This window comes from Mesocricetus auratus, unplaced genomic scaffold, assembly GCF_017639785.1.
Source record: "Mesocricetus auratus isolate SY011 unplaced genomic scaffold, BCM_Maur_2.0 Super-Scaffold_100018, whole genome shotgun sequence".
Lineage (NCBI taxonomy): Eukaryota > Metazoa > Chordata > Mammalia > Rodentia > Cricetidae > Mesocricetus > Mesocricetus auratus.
Genome location: NW_024429199.1, coordinates 49,011,509 through 49,024,750, shown reverse-complemented (window position 1 = coordinate 49,024,750; position 13,242 = coordinate 49,011,509). Strand labels below are relative to the sequence as shown.

The 13,242-nt window shown below is 52.6% G+C and overlaps 1 protein-coding gene across 1 annotated transcript; it reads left to right on the top strand.

Moving 5' to 3' along the window:
* Nucleotides 1–5,842: 5,842 nt before the first annotated feature.
* On the top strand, nucleotides 5,843–9,146 carry LOC101824023 (sperm motility kinase 2B-like). Its single transcript, XM_005083046.3, has one exon. The coding sequence runs from the start codon at nucleotides 5,908–5,910 to the stop codon at nucleotides 7,411–7,413; it is 1,506 nt and encodes a 501-aa protein (XP_005083103.2). The 5' UTR covers nucleotides 5,843–5,907; the 3' UTR covers nucleotides 7,414–9,146.
* Nucleotides 9,147–13,242: the final 4,096 nt, after the last annotated feature.

Genomic DNA, 13,242 nt, shown 5'->3' with positions numbered 1-13,242 from the left:
GAACATGCCAGTTTGCTACTGCGGGGGACTTTTCCTATAACTCAGAAACCCGGTGAGCATGCCACCGTGCTGAGAACACCTGCCTGGGTGCCAACAGCTACACTTGGCCAGGATGCCCCTGTGGAGGATGTGAGCCCACTGGCCATATATGTAGGCCTGGGGTGCCCCCTGCTGGAGTCCCACAGAAGGGCAGCTGGACAATCAAACCCGTTTCTGTGTCAGAAGCTTCATTAAGAGAGAGAGAGTCACTGCCTTTGGGGCCTTTGCTTGTCTTGAAAGGAACACAGAGTGACCACACACACACACACACACACACACACACACACACACACACACACACACATCCTGACGTGTAAGATATAAGGTAGGGGTTCTTCCAATGACTGGATCTTCTCCTGTGAACAGCGGCTCCTGTTCCTCTGCCTTCTCCTGAACCATCCTTCCCTTCCTCTCCAGTACCCCATGGTTTTAGTTAAAAGTTAGCCCGGTGTTAGTCTTAGTGCGAGGAGCAAAGCGTACCACGAACTCCCTGCACCTCAGGAGACATCTGAAGAAGAAAAGAGAGTAGAGGAGGATGAGGAGGACTCCCAGCCCTGCGGCTCCCTGTGGCCACTCCCACAGCACTGGTCCTTGGGTGACCGGTGTCTTACACTCATCGTGAGGTCTCAGCATCTGCGCTACAGCCTAGAAGACATCGGTGCCACTCCACGTCTTCCTGTTGGAATAGTGCTCTGAGGAGCACAGACATCTTTCTAGCTTCGATGACGTTGGACCACCTGGAGCATGTGTGCTCTCTCTTGATGAACATGTAAAAGGCTGCAGCTGCCCTCGGGGCTGCTAGGACTCCCAAAACAGAGCCTGGCCCAGCAAGCTCACCCTGGACTCAAGGCCTCTGGCGGGGTCAACACAATGAGGAGACACAAGGTAGCCTCCAATTGAGTCAGCCAGGCCCAGAGGGCACAGCAGTCTCTCTCAAAATCCCAGAGCCTGCCTGAGTCTGAATACTCGACGCTCTGTAAGAGGCTTGGGAGCCCGCAAACACTGATGTGTCTGTGTCTGAGGAGAGTAGATCACAGTGGGAAGTGTCAGGACAGTCAGGACATCTGAGCCCCCCAAGGAGTCTTCATGGACACCCATTCTGTCCACAGCTCCCCTAAACCTAGGGCTTGCCTGACCTGCAGGCCAGACGCCCTAAATCCCTTAGGAACAGGCTCACGTTCCACAGTTGACAGACTTCCCAGGTAGGCCTCTCCTGTGTCACGCTGTGGAGCAAGTGCTGATAGGGATTGCCCATGGCTAGCACTTGGGGCTGTTAGCCCATCCCACATGCTGCAATCCTTGCTGTCACCACCAGGGGGTGCTGCTGTGCCTCTCTTCTTACAGATGAAAGCTAACTTCCCTCGTAGAAAAACTAAATGAAGGAGTGACCCGGCCTTCATGGTCCTCGGGCAGGCATGAGAAGAAAAGGCCCTGTTTCCATCTCTGCAAAGAAGGGACCTGAAGTAATCAGTTTCCTTCTGCCCTATTCTTATGAGCAAAGCCCCTTTGAGACGGCTGGCCACTGTTCCTCATTTCTGCTTTCTTTGGCTGTTCCTTCAAGCCGGGCCTTTTGGGATTCCGCTCTTCTCAACACATGCCAAGCTGAGTCACAGCGGCCAGGGGTGGCAGGCTTTTCTTCGTTTCTTTGCTGTCTCACTCTCAGACCTGACAACGAACTCCAAGGATGAGGCTCTTTCCTCCCAGGCTTAGTGTCTGCAAACGTGCAGCTCCTCTACAGGGCAACTTAGAACCCCAGAAGAGGATCCCTCAGGACAGCGGTAGACACTGCACTGCCCACAGCACTTCTGAAGAGCGGAGGCTCTTCCGGGGCTCGATGCTGTGTGTGCATACAGTTAGCTCTCGGCTGCACTGGGGTGTTCGGGAATGACCTGGGTCCTGCGACCTGACTGTGTGGTTCACGGTCTGTTTCGTCTGTGCCAGCACAGCTGCCCTGTACCTTCTGGTCACAGCGTGCACCGAACACCTGGTCCTCACACACGCCTGCTCCACCTTGAGACCATTGCTCACCAAAGTGAGCCTGGCACACGGCAGGATGGACTTGGGTCATGTTTTCTGTACATCCTGCCAACCTCTGTCTGTGAAGTATGTGTGAGAGGGTATACGCTTGTTCGTGTGTGTGTACATGCCTGCCTATGTGCCTGAGTGTGCACACATACCCCTGTGTACGTATGATGTCAGAGGCCATGCTCAGAGCTGGCCCTCACCTTTCCCGTTGAGGCGAGGTCTCTCGCACACCTGATCACCTGTCCCAGGAGTTTCCAGGATCCTCCCCTCCACCTCCCATCCCCACCCCAGGGACGCTGATCTTATGGCTCTGTGCTGCTACACCCGACTTTGAGGTGGGATCTGGGGACTCAAGCTCAAGTCCAAACCCTTGAGAGGCCCTGTCTCGGGTTTTGATGAGAACCCAGAGGCCTTCTGGGGAACTGTGCGAACAGCGTCTTCCCTGCTGGGTCAGTTTAGGCACAGAGCTCCCGCTGAAACCTTAAGTTGTAGCATCGTCTCGGGCCCGTGAGTCAGAATTCAAAGAAAGGTGTCGTGTTGAGTGCAGACATGAGGACGGTAAGCGTGAGGCACAGCAGACATTCAAACCAGAGGGCTGAGGACATCACAGCGTCCTTCAGGCTTCGGCTTCTAAAAGCCTTTAAAGGCAGTCTCCACAGCCCACCTGAGCCAGAGCCTTTGCTTCCTGCCCAGCCCAGCCGTGTCACGGGAGGCCCTGCTATGATCTCACGAGGGGCGATTGTGAGGGTTCCAGCCAGGAGGTGTTAAGGCTGTGGCCCGGCCTGGATTTCTTTGGGTGTGTTGGGAGGAGCTGTGGAGAGGTAGGTGCCCAGTGCGATTTTATTGTGTCTAGCGAGGTTGTGTGTGTGGTTTTTGCTTGCTTGTGTGTGTGCTGTGTATGTGTGTATGTGTGTTATGTATGTGTGTATGTGTTGGTGTGTGTAGGAATGTGTTTACAGGTTTGCTTTGTGTGTGTGTTTGTGTGTGTGTGTGTGTGTGTGTTAGGTGCACCTTTGTGCAGAAGAGTATTTCTAAGGTAGGCCATTTACCTTATTTACTCTGAGGTAAGGTCTCTCTGGCCTGGAGCTGGCCAAGCATCCAGGCTGGCTGGCTGGTGACTGCCAGGGATCGGCCATGCCAACTTTATACAATCTCACAGACTAAAAGCTCGTGTGGGTGGCTGGCTTTTTTTAAATGTGAGCTCAAGAGACTAGATCTGGTCCTATTCCTGCATGGCCGTCTATTTACCTTCTGGGTTATCTCCGCAGAACCACTGGGTTTTTTGTTTTTGTTTCTTTGCTGTTAACGGATGTTTTGTTTATGTGTATGTCTGTTCACCACGTGTGTGTCTGGTACCCTAGGAGAGCGTGGGGTCCCACGGAAGTGGAGTTACAGATGAGTGTAAGCTGGCCTGTGGGTGCTGGGAATCAGGTCTGGGTCCTCAAGAAAAGGGTTGGCGCTCTCTTAAAACCTTAACTACTGAGCCATCCCTCCAGCTCTCGTGCAGGGAATTTTATGTCTGGCTTGTTTATTTTTATTGTTTATTTGTTTGGCTGGTTTGGGGTTACGGGATTTCTCTGAGTTTTTGATCATTTTTGTGTTTAAATTTTTTAATGTGTGTTGGACCATCCTTGCATCTCTGGAGTGAAGTCGACTTGATCACGATGGATAATCTTTTTGATGTTATCTTGGATTTGATTTGTAAATATTTTATTGAGGCTACTTTTGTGTGTATGCTCATAAGGGAAATTGGCCTGTAGTTTTCTTTTCTTTTTTTTTTTTTTGTTGAGTCTTTACGTGAGTCTGAGGTATCAGAGTTATTGTAGCCTAGTTAAAAAGAACTAGGCAATGCTCCTTCTGTTTCCATTTTGTGGGATAATTCTTTGAAAATTCTGTGCTGATTCTCCGTGGCCCTGGGCTATTTTTGTCTGGGAGACTCTTAATTACTGCTTCTATTTGACTAGGGGTTATTAGGTCCATTTAAATTGCTTATCTTGTCTTGCTTTAACTTTGGTAGGATATGTATAAGTATATGTATATGTGTATGTATGTATGTATGTATATGTATAAAACTGTATCCATTTCTTTTAGGTTTATCCAGTTTGGTGGAATACAGATTTTTAAAGTAATCTTGGTGTTTGTTTTAGGTGGACGTTTCTTTCCCACCTGCCTGCTCCCAAATAACTAACAGGGAGACTCAATATCAATTACAGCTGCTCAGTAAATAGCTCAGGCTTATTACTAACTAGATCTTACAACCTAACCCATTTTTCTTATCTAAGTTCAACAACAAGGCCCATAGCTTGCCACCTTGTTTTGTACATGTCCTGCTTCCTCTGTATCTGGCTGGCAGCTCCTCTGACTCTACCCTTCTTTTTCCCAGAGTCCTCTGTGCCTAGCTGTCCTACCTACACTTCCTGTCCAGCTACCAGCCAGACATCTTATTAAACCAAACTGAATGACAAATCTTCATAGTGTAAAAAGGGTTATCCCGAAGCCTGGCATTTGTGGCGCACGCCTTTAATCCCAGCACTCGGGAGGCAGAGGCAGGCTGATGTCTGTGAGTTTGAGACCAGCCTGGTCTACAGAGTGAGTTCCAGGACAGCCACCAAAACAATACAGAGAAACCCTGTCTCAAAAGTGTCATCTCAGTCTGATGGGTGTTCTTGGATAGTTCTATTTGCACTCTCGCGTATTGAACTGCTTCCATCATTTCCTTCCCCCGTTTGTGCTTCATAGACTTCACTGAGGGATTTGTTGATATCCTAACGGTCCTTAAATATATTCCTAATTACTATTTTGAAGTCCTCAGGTGTCAGCTCTGTTGCATTTCACAGAGCCTATTGTGTGATTCCTGGGTTCCAATAGAAGCATATTGCCTTGGCTATCCATGTTTCTGTCTGGGCTGATGTCTAGACCTCTGGGCTTGGAATGATTTGGGGGTGATTCTAGGTGCCGGCATGTGGTCTAGTCACCGTTGGGTGGATGTGTTCTGTTCCTTATTTTCTGTGGCTCTCTCTAGGTCTTAGGAATCTTGTGATAACTGTGGGATTCCTGGTGCAGAGTGCTGCTTGCAATGTTGGTGGACGCCTCCGAAGTATAAAGGTGGGCTACGGGGAGAGTCTGAAGTTGGGGGGGGTCAGCAAAGACCTAAAGGGAGATCCTGGGTACGCCAAAAGCCAGAGTCTCCAGTGAGTCGGAGGCGTGGTAGGAAAAGGGGGGGAGAGGCTCCTGCAAATAGATTGCAGTAAGGCAGAAAGCCAATGTGGAGAGATGAGGATGGGAGGGATGGGGGTCCCTGGGTGGGGAGCCCCGGGTCTCCAGTGAGTGGAGTTGAGGCGGGGGTGGGGCACCGGTAAGCAAGCTGCTGCCGGGCTGAGGTGAGAACGGAGAGACCATACTGGAAGCTGTGATGTGGTTTACCTGCCAGAATCCCTGCTGGATGAAGCCACCAGGGTGTCCCAGGTAGAAAGTGTTTCTAGGTGAAGGCAAGGACTGAAAAGATTCACAAGAAAGGATGGAGCTGGATCCAGGAGTTCCCACGGAATAGAGGTAGAGAGGAAGGAGAGACGCACCTGAGAGCGGTCTGCTACAGGACTGGAGAGGAGACTGGAAATGTAACACAGGACTGGAAGGAAAACGAACGTTGCTTACCTGAGTCCCAGCCCTGTGTGGTCGCTGGATGTCCCAAGTGGAGTCCCTTAGATTTCATTTTTGATGTTAGCTCCCCCCCCCACATCGTTGTTTTCATTATTCTTGTTTTATTTTCCTACATTTTTACTAGATTTTACTTCATCATCCTCTTATTCTCATATCTGGCTATTTTAGGTAGCGTTTGTAGCAATGCCTGCGTCTAGTGAGGAGGAGTCCCCAGAGCTCAGCCCCACAGCCAGCAGCACCTTTGAAGAGGAAAGCTTCCAGTCTCAATACAAAGTCCTGAGGACCATCGGCCACGGGAGCAATGCCAAGGTCCAGCTGGCTCACCACCGCCTCACAGGTACCCCTGTGGCCATCAAAGTGCTTCAGAAAAGGAAGAAGTGGTATCAGCCAATCAGATCCGAGGTGGATATCATGATGATGACCAACCACCCCAACATCATCTCACTTCTCCAAGTGATTGAGACCGAGACGAGAATATACCTCGTCATGGAGCTGGCCGAGGGACAGCAACTTTATCAATACATCCGGAAGGCTGGCCGCCTGTCGGAGGACGAGGCCCGGAGGATATTCAAGCAAATAATAGCAGGTGTGAGCTACTGCCATGACCTGGGTATAGTTCACAGGGACCTGAAACCAGACAACATCATGCTGGACCAGAACGGAAAAGTCAAGATCATTGATTTTGGCCTCGGCACCCGATTCCAGCCCGGGCAAAGGCTGAGTCGGCACTGCGGAGCTTACTCCTTTGGTGCCCCTGAACTCTTCCTCGGCAGACTTTATGATGGCCCCAAGGTCGACGTATGGACCTTGGGAGTCGTCTTATATTTCATGGTAGTCGGAAAAGTCCCATTTGATGCTGTCATCATACCAGAGCTGCGAAGGCAGGTTGTGGCAGGGAGGTATACTGTCCCCTCAGACCTGTCAGAAGAACTCGAAGACCTGCTTAGTTTCTTGATGACCGTCAACCCCAGGTTTAGACCGACAATAGCTGAAGTGATGACTCACCCCTGGCTCAGGAAAGACAAGGAGGGTTTACCAAATCACCGTGAGGAAATGATCCCCAGCTCACCTGACCCTGCAATTGTGGCAGCCATGGAACATATGGGGTTCCAAGCCCAGGACATCAAGGATTCATTACGTCAGAGAAAATTCAACCAAACCATGGCATCCTACTGCTTACTTCAAGAACAAGCTCTCAGGGAACATGGCTGCACAACCAGGGCTCAGCCTATGAATCCAGGGGTGACACCATTCCCTTCCCTTGAGGATCCCGTTGATTCCCCTCTGGAACTAAGGAGGAGGGGGAGTGAGCCGTCCCTTGGCACATTACTCAGAGGGTCACCCACTAACAGCCAGCAGGCAGGTCAAAGGGGAGGCAGACACGCCACTAGGGCATTCCAGAGGACACCCACACTGGACCCAGCCCAACATCAACGAGCCAAGAGCGCTCCCTGCATTCGTTCAGTGAGCGGCAGCGGCGGCGGCGGCGGCAGCGGGGAGAACATGGAAGACAACTTATGCTCACACAGCACCACAGCAGACAGCAAGTCCGTCCGCAGCCAGGGCCAGCCCAGAGGCTGGAGGGGATGGACAAGGAGGATAGGAAGCGCCCTGATGAGACTCTGTTGTTGCATTCCGTCAAGGAAGAAACCTTGCCGGGGGCAGAGCAGAGTCTCCCCTCGGAAATGAGCCCCGAGGAGGGGGCCCGGAGGACAAGCAACAGGAGCATCCTGGGTACCATTGTGTCTTGTCTTTCTGTGTGCCCTAAGCTGGTCCCTTCCCCATTGCTGACTTCCGTCTCTCCATCAACTAAAGCATAATTCTCACCTTCTCCAAGTACTCACCACTCTTTTCCATCCCAAGCCTCTCCCCTCTTCCCAGCATGGACTCAATAACACTGATGTGGACCCCACTCTTTCTCTTTCTGACCCCCCCATCTCTTCTCCTCCTCCCAAAGCCAACAGCTTCCACACAAGGTGAGGACTGGGAGACTATGGGCTCAGAGACCCTTTCAGGGACGACCAGCTCGGGTGGCCGTCCGTCGGTCACGGGAGCCGCAGATCAGCCTCAAGTCTCCAAAAAGCAACACCACAGTCCGTCAAGCCTCAAACCTGATAACCAACAGCGCCAGCTAAGCATCCTAGCATAGGGTTGACTGGTTACTGAAGCCCGTCAGCCCCTGCCCCGCATGCACGCGAAGTCTTCCGGATGCTCTGTCCCTAAGACCTAATGTTGCACAGAGTTCTATGGGAAGCCCTTCCAAAAGATTTCTATCAAAGATTTCAACTGCGGAGCAGAAAAAAAGACATGGCGTAGTCAGTCTAAGCCCGCGGTGGTGTTCTAAGAAGTAATTTCGCCTGCTTTGTTACTTCTTTTTGCCCAGAACCAATTATCTTGCCTCTCTCACGGTGTCCTCTGGAAACCCTGTCTTGCCCTGAGTAGACACACACAGGAGGTGATTTCGGACCCACAGCCCGAGAAAAGACACAGCGGCGGGCCTCCTGGCACTCCTGGAAATCGCTGAATGACTAACTCCTGGAGCCAGACACACACCATGCGCCAAGTGTGCAGGGAAATGTTTGGTGTAACTAGACACCAGTTATTCATAGAAGACACACAGATCTCCCGAGCGCTGAACAACCGGGAGCTGGAGTCGGAAGGTGAAGGCAAGCAGCGTGCTATGTTCCTGATGAGGAACACCCTCTCCAAGCTGATGGCTGTACTGTGTCCTACCTAAACGCATGGGAATATCAGCCCCTGAAGTCGAGGTGCTGAGACAGGGGGGAAGTGCTGGGACGGTGGGGTGCCGGGACAATTGAAATTACTGGAGATGATGGAGAGGACTGTCACTTGAGGGGCCAGGAAGCCAGGCTTCCCGTGGCCAGGTGTTTCCTGTAGACACACAGACGTCAGCATACTGAGAAGTGATCAGTTCCTCAGGGGCAGGTTCCTGCTGTACCCACCACGCAGGGTGGTGAGTACTGATTCTAAAATGCCCCTTCAGAGTGTGCCGGGAGTGAGCAAGTTCCTCACAGCCTGGGCTGTCTGGAGCCACGGGACCTGCACATGGAACTTATCTATGAGGCAGCTCTGGGATGTGTCTATAAGCAGAAGACATCCTCCCTGTGCTGGAAGAAGCCTGGGTGTCCACGTGGGCCTCACCCTGAGTGTCCCTGACAGGAACCTAACCAGCACTTGCCCACTGGACAGCAATGCACTGGCAGAGGCCTCACTTCAGGCTGTGGCCTCACCTGGCATGTTGGTGAGGGGCAGGCAGCCCACGCTGAGGAGTCTTGTCAGTGACAAGGTCTTCCCAGAAAGGACCACAGATGAAAGGCAAATGCCAGTGAAGTGGAAATGCCAGACTCTGGTATATGTCAACAGTTTCTGCCACTGCACAAATAAAAAAGTGTTAATGTTTATGTGTGAAAATTATGTGTCCATTAATGCATGTTGCCTGAGCTAGGTTTCTATTCCTGTGATAAGCTCCACAGCCAAAGCAGCTTGGAGAGGAAGGGTTCGCTTCGTGTTTGGCTGACAGTTTTAGTTCTTTGTGAAGGGTGGTCAAGGCAAGACTGATTGTAAGAACTGAAGAGCAGCCCAGGGAGGAATGCTGCTTGCCTGCTGGTAATCCACAGACTGCTTGGCCTAATGGTTGGTGCCCCGCCCCCTGCCCAGGGGAGGCACCTACTCAGTGGGCCAGGCCCTTCCCGTCAGTCATTAATCAAGATGTCCTACAGCGCAGCCTGATGGAGGCATTTTCTCAAGTGAGGCGCCTCTTCCCAGTGTTTTGTCAAGATGACAAAAAAAACCAAAAACCAACCAGGACATATGTAAATCAATAAAGGATGCCCGGGTGGTAGGGAAATAACCCCATGTTGGTACATTTGGGAAAACTGATGTTACGAGTCCAATGATAGCTGTCCCAAGAAGCCATCTCTAGGAACACAGCCCGAGAAACAATGGCATACTATGGGAAGAAGGTCCCACGGGGAAACTTAAGAGTGTAGGAGACAGAAGACACCATAAGGTAGACAGTTGTTGACTAGTCACTCGTGGGTGCACGCAGTGCAGGAGCAGAGAGGCCCGAGGCTGTGACATCAGACACCCTCCCGTGCTTGCCTGAGTCCAACCAGGAAGTGATACCCGTATGCTGACAAGGCTCTCCGCTCACCTCCTTCGTTTCAGGAGAAGGGTTCCTTTCCGTCTCCCCAAAACTTTCACTCACTTCCCACGGGGCCCCTTCCCAGGCGGGGCTCTCCCCTGGAGCCTCTGGCCAGGAATGTAGGGTCACCATAGCAACTTGGTTAGAAGCAAGCAGGACAGCAGCAAGCTTGACAGATGAGTTAATGGGAGAACAGAACCAATGGGCCAAGCCCTGGGGAGGAGGAGGAGCCATCCTGAAGACCCTCAGTCCCCAGTCAGGGCTGCACACTTTGGATGCCAAACATCACGGAATACATTTTCCTAAGGGATGGGTACGGGGCGTTGGGGGGGAGGGGGTCCCCGCTGTGGGCTTTTATCACAGAGAGCCGTGAAGAAATTCTCACAGACGTACCACAGAGCTGAGCTCAGAGAACATCCCGGGGGAAAGGGCAGTTTTGAAATTAGATACCTTTGTTCACTTCTCTCTTAGTCCCCTCTTACCAAGACCCACTGATCAACCACTATTACGGTTCAGACTGGGCCCCAAATTCAAATGTTGGAGTTCACCCAGAACCTCAGAATGTGGTCTTATTTAGAGACGGGGTCAATGGTGTAGCTGAGGCCACACTGTCACAGATGTGTGTTGCTGGAGTTTCCTTCGGCTTGGCCCCACTGCCGCTGTAGCCCCAAATAAGCACGCACACACCACATCAACCATGAAACTGTCGTCCGATGGCTAGGGCTTCCTATTGGCTAGCTCTGTCTTAATTATTAACCCATTTCTATAAATCGATGTATTTCCACGTGGTCTTGGCTTACTGGAGAATGCCCGGACCTGTTACTCCCTTGGTGGCTTCATGGCGTCTCTTCGCGGCCTGTCTCTATGGCCTTCTCCCATTCTTCTCCCGGTCTGGCCGCCCCACCTATCCTTCCTGCCTGGATATAGGCCAAACAGTGTTTTAGTCATTTAGTGGGGGATGAGTCTCACACTATGACCCTGGCACAGAAGGGTCCCTACGGACGCTCTTCCCTTGTGTAAGATGCTTAGGCTGCCCGTGGGAGCCACTTTTGCACCGTGTGGACCCACCTGAGCTCTCCAGAGTGCCCCCCCCAACTCCACCCCACACACACACCAAAAAGCTAGAGAGGCCAGTGTGCGTGCAGGCACATTCCCAATTAGTGCATGCTCACACAAGGCACTCACATACAGACACACTCGCATGCAGGCGCACAGGTGCATATGGGGTCAGGCCGCGTGGGTCCCCCCTGGATCCTACCCCTGCGCCCACCCTCCCCACTCCCCATCTTAGAGCTTATCTGTGTTTCCATCACTTTGTGGGGTATAATTTACCGGCCGTAAGATCGCTTTCCTCAGAAACAAACACCTTCACAAGTCTTGGTAAGTTTAAGAGTTGTACCGCCACCTCCTACAGCGGGTGCCACTGCAAACTGGGCCCTGCCCACTTCAGCCCCCTCCACAGGCAAGTCACACGGCCACCCAGGGACCTCATCTTGCCCGGGCTTCTCCATCGGCAGCACCTTGTTAGCACTCTGTTCCTCTTTATCGCTGAAGGCTCCTCCCGCTTTGGCTGTGGTGGCTGTCTGTTTCAGAGGTGGTGTCTCCAAAGCTTTAGTTCTGGAATGTTCTCGGCAGGCTCATCTAGTGGGTAGAAGACGGAAATCAGCTGCCCGGGACGGGGAGGGGTGGGGGTAGGGGAGACGGGAGGGTTGGGCTGAAGAGAACCTGGGTAAGTAGCCTCATTTCTTCCTTGTGCTCCACGCAGTGGACAGTCACAGCCTGAGTCAAACAAGTTGCCTGCACCTTCCTTGATCAGCCTAAACCAGAATACGGCACGTGGGCTTGGCATTACAGCTGCCGCAGATCCAACCAGAGTCCGATAAAAGGTATTTTTTTGTAAGCGGAGCTGAATTGGCTGAGTCAGTCAAGTGCTTATCACTCAAACACAGGCCTTGAGTTTGATCAACCCAGAATTTACATAAAAACCCAGGTGCAGCATATGCCTGTTGTCCCAGCACTGGGGTTGGAGATGGGAGCAAAGGGGGTTCCTGGAGCTTGCTGGCGAGCCAGCCTAGCCGAGTCTACGAGGCCTGGGGTCAGCGAAGAGACCTCGTGTCATGAAAAGAGGTGGAGAGTGACAGAGGGCACCCAGGGTCCGTCTCCAGCTTCCCTACACACACGCACGCACAAGTACGGGCACGATCCACCCCCATTCTCACGCACGTCGATGTGCGCCGCATCCCCACGTACGTACATGTGCGCACATGCAAAGACATTTGGAGAGAAATGCCACATGCCCTGCGCAGACACAGTTTTCCTCACTGATCCCCCCAAAATGCGCAGCACGACAGGTACGTTCATAGTGTGCACTTGGTGTTTGATGCTGCCAGCCACCCAGAGGAGAGGTCACAGGGACAGGTCCATCACAGGCGAGCCATGACTTCAGGTAATGGGCCCGAGCATCTGCGGATCTTAGCTCCCTGGGGCCTGGAACCAAATCCCCATAGAGACTGTGGTGCTGAGGAGTGGCGCTCATTTGGGGCCTAGTCACGCTTCTGCTTTATCGAGACAGAGAGCTGCTGGCCTTCGAGGAGGCCGCAGACCACGGTCCCTGACTGTGGTCCTTGGGTGTTGTTATCAAGGTAACCAGGGTTTACTAGGGTCTGTAGCCGTGGAGCACTACAGCTGCCTGGCTGGGGGTTACGGGGCATCTTCAGGAGCTGATACAGTGTTTGTGAACTGTCACGTCCCCCAGGCATGCTGCTACGGGCCCTCGGTACCGGGCAGCCTGTGAGCCCTGGGGTATGAGCCACCAGAGACGCGGTTTTAGAAAATCGCCGCGTTTATAAGCAATAGCTTGAACCTGGAGCTGTTTGCAACCCATTTGCCGAGTGTTACCTGTAGTGCGTCAGCCCCTGTGACCCTGCCTGCCCCAGTACCGGACACTGCGTCCAACTCTGTCTCCGGGACGACTCCTGCTGACCTCTCAGGACCCCTGGGTGCTGCACGTGGCGGAAGTGTTGCTAGTGCTCCTCTCCTGGCTACCAATACAGGTGGGAGAGCAGCCAGCCGTACTTAGCTGCCATCATGGGACTGACGCCTGCCTCCTGGGGTGAGTCTCGTTCAGACAATGAGCAGGTTCTGGGAACACAGGGGAATACCGTGCATAGTGTTGAGCGCCTGGATCTCTGTCCTGGGGGTGTTTCCCATTAGCTCGGTGTGACTGACACTGACTTTACCCGATGAGGAAGACAGCGGGCCACAAGCATCTGGGAAGTCTCTATGACACGGTGTAGCAGGGAGCACGACCTCAGCCTGAGTGGAGGCGGCTTGCAGCAGGGTCTGAGCTACCC